General features: G+C 47.5%; 1 protein-coding gene across 1 annotated transcript in view; it reads right to left on the bottom strand.

The window, feature by feature from the left end:
* The window catches only part of lmx1al (LIM homeobox transcription factor 1, alpha-like), a 113,310-nt gene that overhangs the window by 19,567 nt on the left and 83,360 nt on the right, over positions 1-10,383 (bottom strand). The window contains exon 4 of the mRNA XM_063035638.1: positions 3,326-3,558. Within this exon, the coding sequence (XP_062891708.1) occupies positions 3,326-3,558 (233 nt within the window). The remainder of the gene's footprint in view (positions 1-3,325; positions 3,559-10,383) is intronic.

The following is a 10,383-nucleotide window of genomic DNA, read 5'->3' as shown; positions in this document are numbered from 1 at the left end:
ATGGCTCTGGGTCTGTATTCGCTGGAATTCAGAAGGATGAGCTGGGGGGGGGATCTCACTGAAACCTTTCAAATGTTGAAAGGTCTAGACAGAGTAGATGTTTCCCATGGTGGAAGAGTCTCGGACAAGAGGGCACAGCCTCAGGATAGAGGGACGCCCTTTCAGAACAGAGATGTGGAGAAATTTCTTTAGCTAGATGTGGTGAATTTGTGGGATTTGTTGCCACGTGCAGCTGTGGAGGCCAGGTCACTGGGTGTATTTAAGGCAGAGATTGATAGGCTCTTGATTGGACATGGCATCAAAGGTTACGGGGAGAAGGCCGGGAACTGGGGCTGAGGAGGAGATAAAGAAAAAGATCAGCCATGATTGAATGGCAGAGCAGACTCGATGGGCCAGATGGCCTAGTTCTTCTCCTATGTCTTATGGTCTTCTACTGTAACATAATAAACTAATTGTACTCTTTTGTATAAAAATTGTTTATAACTTATGTTTTTAATGTGAGTGCTGCTTATCTGATGCTATGTGCCTGTGATGGTACTGCAAGAGTGATTTTCATTGCACCTGTGTGTACATGTACCTGTGCAAATGACAATAAACTCAACTTTAGATTTCCTTCTATGGTGCATTATCTAACGAACATAGAACAGTCCAGTTCTGCCTGGTTATGTCCCTGAACTGTTCAGTGATCGGGAGTTCAGGCTGGTGTTTTCCTGGGCAGTCCGTTGACAGGCAGGCTGGTGTAAATGCTTCCAAAGCCTTAAATGATAGGAAAGGCTCACATTTGTACAGAGCCTTTCACAGTACCCCATAGCCCTCCACAAACATTGAGGTACCTGTGAAGTGTAATCACTGTTGTAATTTGTATACAGTAAAATCCCATACACAGCAAGTAGGCAATTGATTTTCTCCATAATATTGTTAAATTCAGGGTAACTGCCCTGCTCTTGTTTATGACTCTGCCATGGCATCTCTAACATCCATCTGTGAGGACAGACAGAAACCCATTTTAACACATTCAACAGACAGCACCTGCAAAGACCTTCTATATCGGGCTATTTCCTACTCTGGTCTCTGTGTCAGACGTGACCTCAGATTTGCTGAAATTGCAGCCATCTGGTTCAGTGTAAGAGGGACCTGGGGGCTCTCTTCGGATTCCCAGCCAAAGTCCACCCCTCAGCCGACGTCACTCCACCATCAATCTGGAATGTTGTGGGCAAGTTTACTGCGCCCAGTGACCATACACTGCACTGTGCATGTATCTCATTGGTAAATCTGAGTCGTTCCCCTCCTCTAGATCAATCCACACATTGTGAGCAAGGCATGACTGAACAACAGGAGGGTTCACTGTCTCTGCCTTCAGACAGAACCATCCTCCCTGTAGAGTTTCCCTGTTTGTACATTTCACTCACAGAAACCCCGGGCTCCTGGACCAGCTTCACTCGCCTCTGTGCTGGACTGGCCCTGTGGAATGTGGACTCACCTTCGGGGTCCCTGTGGAAAATATTCTGTGTGATATTGTCTTTTTTTTATTGTTTGCGCGATTTATTTTTTCACACATTGGATGTTTGACGGTCTTTATGGTGTGGGTATTTTTAATAGATTCCATTGTGTTTGTTTTGTGGCTGCCTGCAAGAAGTCAAATCTCCAGGCTGTATACAGTATACTATACATACTTTGATGATAAATGTACTTGAATTTTGAACAACACTTGCAAATCTCTTGTCACACTGCTTTAGGAGTAAGTCCTTCTACATTTGTCTGAGTAACTCGACAGTCATGAAGAGCTCAAACTGCTGCCTCCACCCCATCACCCTGGGGTTGGCTCCACTGTACCAGCACCTGACAGGCAACCAGCAGATTATTCAAATATTTTAAACCTCACTGCAGGTCCTGGTGTTTCTCTGACATTCAGGTTACTGGGGGTACAGGAAAATCCTGGGCAGACAGCTCCTTTCTTGGAGGTCGTCTCCCACCTCAGCCCTACTCCTTCAGCAAACACACTCCTTGCACTGCTGAAGCTTCACCTGCTGTGTGATTTGAAAGACACCATTCTGGCACAGGTAGCCCTTTGTCTTCCTGCTTGTCTCCTTCCTGCAGCAGTCTCCACCCTCCTCTCCACTACCCCTCTCATCTATTGCTCTTTGCCACATGCCACTGTCTCCCAACTCAAACCCCTCCCCTCCGCCACCTGCCGCAACCCGCCATCATCTTTTATCCTTCCTCAGTCCACCAGTCACCTTGGGCTCCCATCTCAAAGGTTCAAAGGTTCATTTATTATCAAAGTATACAACTCTGAAATTCTTCTTCTCCAGATTGCCACAAAACCAAGAAAGAAAAGAATGGCAGCATGATCATCAACGCTCAAATCCCTCCTCCCCGCACAAAAAAAACAAACAAAAGTGGAACGACCCTCGAAGCATTCCCCCCACCCCCCGACACACAAAACATGAGAAAGATCAGGCGAAAAACACAGAATATAATAAACTATTTAGGCATCCGTTAGTCTTGCGAGACCATGGATCTGCGCCTAGAAAGTCTTCACCCTCCAGAGCGCAGGCCTGGGCAAGGTTGTATGGAAGACCGGCAGTTGCCCATGCTGCAAGTCTTCCCTTTCCACGACACCAATGTTGTCCAAGGGAAGGGCGAAGGCCGATACAGCTTGGCACCAGTGTTGTCGCAGAGCAATGTGTGGTTAAGTGCTCAAGGACACAACACGCTGCCTCGTCTCGGGCTCAAACTCACGACCTTCAGGTCGCTAGTCGAATGCCTTAACCACTTGGCCATGTGCCCACACATAATAAACTATAAGACAGAAAAAAAGTCTATAGTCCAAGTCCATATCCAAAACGCAGAAAACCTGGGTAACATTCTCACCCCTCAAACTCTCCTTTTCAGTACTCTGAACTCAGTCCTCACATAGGGTCACAACCGAAAACACCGACAGTTCGTTTACCACACACCCCCTCACCCCTTCAAGCTGCTCCACCCATTAAGTTGCTCCGGCAGATTGATTATTGCTCACTCTTCTGAAAAGTGTGTGGAGGGAAGGGGTGAGAACCTCAGTAAAAGGGGTTAGTCACTCAACACCATACCTTGGTACTTGGAGGCAGAAAAATGTACCAAAGGTACTGAAATCTCTATGCTGTGCAACAGATGTGACAACCAATTTGTGTATAGCAAGATCCCACAAGCAGCAAGGTGCCGTTAACCAAGCAGTCAGTTTAACGACACTAGTAGAGGAACAAAGGGTGGCCGCATTCCCAGCCCTGTGTTAATGTGCTGTTGGTAATGTGTGCAGTGTTATTGCACGGCTCGGCTCCAGTACCTGGGTCAGTGTGGCCGGGACTGATTCCACTCAGCACTTCCCGTTCTTTCTCAAAGTCGCCGCGGCACAGCAGTTGCCCCTCCTTCAGCACGAACTCGTCGCCCCGCCGTAGGGGCCGCTCGCACTCGCAGCAGAGGAAGCAGTCCACGTGGTAGACGCTGCCCAGCGCCCGCAGGACGAGCTCGGAGCGGCCGATCGCCCTGCCGCAGCCTCCGCACTTGGTGACGAAGAGTCTGAAAGACAAGGTCAGGGAGAGCGGGTCAGAATCAGCAGCCTGGACACGGAGGACGGGGGGTGTGGGTGGGGGGAGTGATAACGGGAGAGGAGCTGTGGTTCTGGAAGGAACACAGCCAGGCTGCAGGCTCTGGGAAGGGTGCAATCTTGGATCCTTGGCGCTGCATTAAAACACAGTCAGGTTATTAACAGTACTCGATACAGTCCACCAATGGGGAACCATCCTGTGTTCAACATACAGCAGTGGGATTACATGTGTTTCTAGGACACTGGCTATTCAGCCCATCTGGCTAATGTCAACCTTTAGGCTTCAAACCAGACTTCCCCCACACAATTCCACACTGCCTTTTCTGTATAACTGTTACCTACAAAGCAGTGGTGTGAACCTCATTGAGAATATTGCCACCAGTCAGAGGCTGATCAGTCTCTACAAGCTGCTAAGCGGTGAATCATTCTCACCGCTTCAGCTTCACCATTGCATTGCCCCCTTGTCCAACTCATTCCTTCCACATCATCAAACCTCAGGAGGCTTTCTGACTCCCAAGTCTTTTCCCGGCTTCAGAGGCCCTTGCTGCTGCCCTCACCCACATCTCCTCTATTTCCTGAACATCCGCTCTCACCCCATCTTCCCGCTGCCCTAACAGTGATAGTGCTCCTCTTGTCCTTACCATGAGCAGCCACATCCAACACATCACTCCGCAACTTCTGCCATCTCCAAGGAGATCCTACTACCAAACATATCTTTATCTCCCCTCCCCTTCTATTTTCCACAGGGAATGCTCCCTCCGTGATTCCCTTGTCCATTCGTCCCTCCCCACTAATCTCCCTCCCTTGCAAGTGGCCAAAGTGCTACACCTGCCCGTTCACCTCCTCCCTAACCTTTTTTCAGAGCCCCAAACAGTCCTTCCAATTGAGGCAATAGTTCACCTGTGAAACTGTTGGAGCTGTCTACTTTGTCCAGTGTTCCTGATACACCCTCCTCTACCTTGCTGAGATGCATCGTAAATTGGGAGACCACTTCATTGAACATCTCCACCCCTTACGCCAAATGTAGAGCTTACTGGTGGCCAAACATTTTAATTCCAATTCCTATTTCCGTTCCAACATATTGGCCCATGCCCTCCTCTTGTGCCAAGAAGAAGCCAGCCTCAGGGTGGAGGAACCGCATCTTATATTCTGTCTGGATTGCTTCCAACCTGATGGTTTGAGTATTGATTTCTCCTTCCAGTAAAATATCTTTCCCACCCCCTCCCCTCTTCTTTTTCCCACTCTGACCTCTTACCTCTTCTTACCTGCCTAACATCTCCATGGGTCCCCTCCTCTTCCCTGTCTCCTATCAGATTCCTTCCTTTCCAGTCCTTTACCTTTCCTACCCACCTAACTTTACCTATCACCTTTTTGCTATCTTCCTTTCCCTCCCCCCACCTTTTTATTCTGGCATCTTCTCTCTTCCTTTCCAGTCCTGAAGAATGGTCTTGGCTCAAAATGTTAACTGTTCATTCATTTACATAGAACATAGAACATAGAATAGTACAGCACAGTACAGGCCCTTCGGCCCACAATGTTGTGCTGACCCTCAAACCCTGCCTCCCATATAAGCCCCCACCTTAGATTCCTCCATATACCTGTCTAGTAGTCTCTTAAACTTCACTAGTGTATCTGCCTCCACCACTGACTCAGGCAGTGCATTCCACGCACCAACCACTCTCTGAGTAAAAAACCTTCCTCTAATATCCCCCTTGAACTTCCCACCCCTTACCTTAAAGCCATGTCTTCTTGTATTGAGCAGTGGTGCCCTGGGGAAGAGGTGCTGGCTATCCACTCTATCTATTCCTCTTATTATCTTGTACACCTCTATCATGTCTCCTCTCATCCTCCTTCTCTCCAAAGAGTAAAGCCCTAGCTCCCTTAATCTCTGATCATAATGCATACTTTCTAAACCAGGCAGCATCCTGGTAAATCTCCTCTGTACCCTTTCCAATGCTTCCATATCCTTCCAATAGTGAGGTGACCAGAACTGGACACAGTACTCCAAGTGTGGCCTAACCAGAGTTTTATAGAGCTGCATCATTACATCGCGACTCTTAAACTCTATCCCTCGACTTATGAAAGCTAACACCCCATAAGCTTTCTTAACTACCCTATCCACCTGTGAGGCAACTTTCAGGGAGCTGTGAACATGTCCCCCCAGATCCCTCTGCTCCTCCACACTACCAAGTATCCTGCCATTTATTTTGTACTCTGCCTTGGAGTTTGTCCTTCCAAAGTGTACCACCTCACACTTCTCCGGGTTGAACTCCATCTGCCACTTCTCAGTCCACTTCTGCATCCTATCAATGTCTCTCTGCAATCTTTGATGCTGCCTGACCTGCTGAGTTCCTCCAGCATTTTGTGCGTGTTGCTCTGGATTTCCAGCATCCGCAGAATTTCTCGTGTAGAGAGGTTCTTGTATTGTAAGTCACTCCATAAAGCCAATAGCTTTGGTTACCTCCCTCTCAGGAACATCATGTGAAGACACCAGTTTCCATACGTACAGGAAGTTCTGCTTTTGGCGGATGGAGTGGAAGTGCTCCCCCAGTTCACGATGGGCCTCAGCACCATCTCACCACCAGACCTCACCCCTCCACTGCCCACAGCTTGTTAGAAACAGCACCGGGTGAGGAACATTACATCAGATGAAGTGACTGGGAAGACTAAAGGCAATGCTACTCACTAGCAACTGACACCATCCCTCTCTGTGACAAGAGACTGGAACTGAACCAGACTCTTCACACATTCGTGACGTTCTTGGACCTTGTAAGGGTTTAATATCACAGATCCTTACCACTGACCAGGTCTGCTGAGCCCCACGCCTGTAACATTACACAACATGGATTGCTTCGGGTTATGGATATATTGGCATGCCTTTCTTATGTCTACTTTGACCTTTCCCTTCCTCTCCTCTCATCTCTTTCATTTTACCCTGTTTACTTAAGGTTGCTTGAATCATTTTCCCTCTTCTCACCTGTGCTTGGCCTACAATTGGCCCCTAATTTTAACACCATCCTGTTTGTAAAGGTCTCCTTGCTCTCACATTCTGTATTTCCATAACCTTATCCAGCTCTATAAACCTTCAGTACCTCTGTTCTCTCCCAGCTTTGGCCTCTTGAAATTTTCTGAATCCAGTTGCTCCATAGTTGGCAGCTGCAATCTCAGTTGCTAAGGCCTGTAATTCCGCGCCAGACCATTCACCTCTCTGACCCAATTTATTACAGTATGATTCAGCTGGTCCGTATGAACTAGGATGTCCCAGCCAAGCTAGAACCCTTTGCCAGTGGTTGGTCTATAATCTTCTAAATTTTTTCAATCTATATACCTGTCCATCTGCCTTTTAAAAATTGTTATTGAAACTGCCTCAACCACTTTCCCCGACAGCTTATTTCGAATAGATACCACGCTTTGTGTTAAAAGGTTGCCTCTCAAGTTCCCCTCTCACCTTAAACCGATGCCCTCCCATTCTTGATATCCCATCTCTGGGAAAAAAGACTGAGTGCAGTCTATGCACCACCCCCCGCCCGCCATGATTTTATACACCTCTACAACATCGCCTCTCAGTCTCCTAATCTCTAAGAAAAAAAGCCCTAGCCTGTTTAACCACTCCTTATAACTCAGTACTTCAAATCCAAGAAGCATTCTTCAAAATCTTTCCTGCACTTAACAACATCTTTTGGATCACCAAATTTCAACAAAATACTGCAAGTATGACCTCAGCAAATTCTTGCACAACTACAACACCATAGCTCAGCTTCTAGACTTAATGCTCCGATTTGAAGGCCAGTGGGTCAAAAGCCTTCTTCACCATCCTGTCTACCTGCGGTTCTACCTACAACTTACTAACCATGCCTTGTACACTGTTACCCAAGTTAATGATTTACACAGATGACAAACAACAATGAGCCCCGCACACCACTAGTCATAGGCTTCTAGTCTGAGAAATACCTTTCCACTATTGCCCTCTGCTTTCTACTATGAAGTCAATTGTGTATCTAATTAGCCCGCTCTCCCCAGATTCTATGTGATCTAACCATCCAGAGGAGCCTGCCACGTGGAACATTATCAAAGGCCTTACTGAAGCCCATCACCCTATCTACGTCCTTACCCTCATCAAATTTCTTGTTAATCTCATTAAAAAACTCAATCAAGTTTGTAAGACAGAATCTCCCATGTGGATGTCTCAGATTTTGTGTAGAGCCTTGGGACGTTCGGTTACTGCTTACCAGCAATTCTTTATTAATTGACCTTTTGATGTGCCAGATTGTTGCACGATATTCAGGAAGGTCTTTCCAAAATACTTAGCAACATAAAATTCATAAATCATTCCTGAATTCTATGGTTACATTTCAGACACTAATCATTGACATCTTGGACTCCAGTCAGCCTGTAGCTCCTGGGCTCTAGCAACCCGCGCATGAGCGGCAAGTGATCAGCCTCAGATATATGTGAAGATAGAATGGTGATTCTGACTCAGAGTTCACCAGAGAAAGAGCGTGGAGTCTCCTCTAACTTCCATCCTGCTCTTAAATTCACTTGGTCCATTTCTAACACCTCCTTCTCCTTTCTCAATCTCTCAGTCTCCATCTCTGAAGACGTACTGTCTATCAAAATCTTTTATAAACTTACTGATTCCATTGGCTATCTTGACTATACCTCTTCCTATCCTGTCTCCTGTAAACGTGCTATTCTCTTTTCTCCGTTCCTTCACATCTACTGCATCTGTTCCTAGGATGAGGTTTCCCTTTCCCGAACATCAGAGATGTCCTCCTTAGAAAAGAGAATGCAGAACGTAGAAATCTGCAGCATATTATAGGTCCTTCAGCCCACAATGTTGAGCCAACCATGTGTAGCCGCCCCCCCCCCACCCCGGGCCAGCCTCAGAGTCGCTCGGCTCGCTGTCGTCTAGGGAAACAGCCCTTGGCCCCACCAAACTGGGTAATTAGTTTGTGTGGGTGCTCGGTGCTCGGTGTCGGAGAGCTGGTCGGAGGCTCGGAGTTTTCGGACGGACTCGGAGTCAGACTGTAGTCGGATGCTTCTGGGATGCTGCATCGGCAAGTTGGCGGCGCTGGAGGTTCACCGTCTGTATGAGATGATGGGACTTTTGAGAGATTTTGAGACTTTTTACCGTGCCCATGGTCTGTTCTTTATCAAATTACGGTATTGCTTTGCACTGTTGTAACTATATGTTATAATTATGTGTTTTTTGTCAGTTTTTAAGTCGGTTTGTCATGTGTTTCTGTGCTCATTCTGGAAAAACATTGTATCATTTCTTAATGCATGCATTACTAAATGACAATAAAAGAGGACTGCGCGTCCTCATAATCTAATCTAATCTAATTTACTGAGGAGGGAAGAACGCTATTGAGAGGCTGATCAGGTGGTCGTGGCGTCAGGAATAAAATCACCTGGCACTCGTAACGGTTGCGTGTATAGCAATTCAGCTGCGGATGACTGCAGGTCCTCTTTTGGAGCTGCTCTGAGCCCTAGCAGGGCCAACGCTCATCTGTCAGAGAAGCCCTCAGAGCAGCCTTTAAGGAGCGGTGAAGCTGCTCGCATAGGCCATTGGACTGTGGGCAATACACCATGGTGAGTTGTAGCCTACAGCCAAGGTTCTGAGGCATTGCAGCCCAGAGGTCTGATGAGAACTGGGGACCCCGGTCAGAGGAAATAACAGATGGGGTGCCAAACTGAGCAACCCAGGTACTGATGAATGCTCGAGCCACGTTTGCGGCCATCATCGATGCTAGAGACACAACCTCTGGCCACCTGGTGGTACTGTCCACCGTGGTAAGGAGGTGCTTTTAACCACGGCGGGGGGGGGGGGGGAGACTAACAAAGTCCACATTGACAGGGTCAAACTGTTGCTCAGGGACCTCAAAAGGTGCCTGGACATGACGGTTAATTTTTGCCTGCTGGCAATCCACACAGATTGGACTCTGATCGCGCACATGCTTTCTAAGGGCATGACACACAAACTTTAGTGCAGCCAGTTTCTGTGAGGCCTTCCAGACATGTATGGAATCAAAAGCTGTCCATATCCAGTTTGCAGGCACTGTCGGGCGAGGGTGACCAGTTGAGACATCGCACGGGAGAGAAGGCCCAGTGTCCTTGAACTTAATATCAGCCAACCACAGGCTTGTAACTGCTGTTCAGTCAGCCTGGATCTTTGGCTTGGTAGCTTGGTTAGCTGCCATGCCGGCATAGTCAAAGACAAACAGCCACGGCGTGATTTTTCCACTTGATACACTGTTTATCAGTTGTGAACTCTGACTGGTGGTGCTGTTGCCGTGCAGGCCAAGGGTCTGATATTTTGGGCATCGTGTGTACGAGGGGTATGGGGTCAATGAACGCTGTGACATGGTGACACTCTAGAAGAAAACAAAAATGGCGGACAGCCAGACAGAGACCGAGAAGCTCACGGTCAAGCATGCTGTACTTCCTTTCAAGGGGGAGGAGATGCTGACTGAAGAAGGCGAGCGGCTGCCACATGCCTTTGACTAACTGTTCGTGTAAAGCACCCACAGCGTAGTCTGAAGCATCATTAGTAAAGGGCATGGGTGTGCCAGTAGTGTCGTGTTTGAAAGAGTTTGTCTGGTATCATCAAATGCCCTGGTCATGTCCGCTGACCAGTCAAGCATGTGATTAGGGGCATTGCCTTTAAGCGCACTATAAGTTCAGCAGCTCGTGGAATGAAGCGGTAATAGAAATTCACCATACCTAAAAACTCCTGTAGTTTTTTAGTAGTTCAGGGCAGTGGGAAATTTATAATAGCAGCTAATTTTGATGGGAGG

The sequence above is a fragment of the Mobula hypostoma genome, chromosome 29 (genome assembly GCF_963921235.1).
Source record: "Mobula hypostoma chromosome 29, sMobHyp1.1, whole genome shotgun sequence".
Taxonomy (NCBI): domain Eukaryota; kingdom Metazoa; phylum Chordata; class Chondrichthyes; order Myliobatiformes; family Myliobatidae; genus Mobula; species Mobula hypostoma.
The sequence above is the reverse complement of the archived record's forward strand: the minus strand, read 5'-3'. Positions and strand labels throughout refer to the sequence as shown.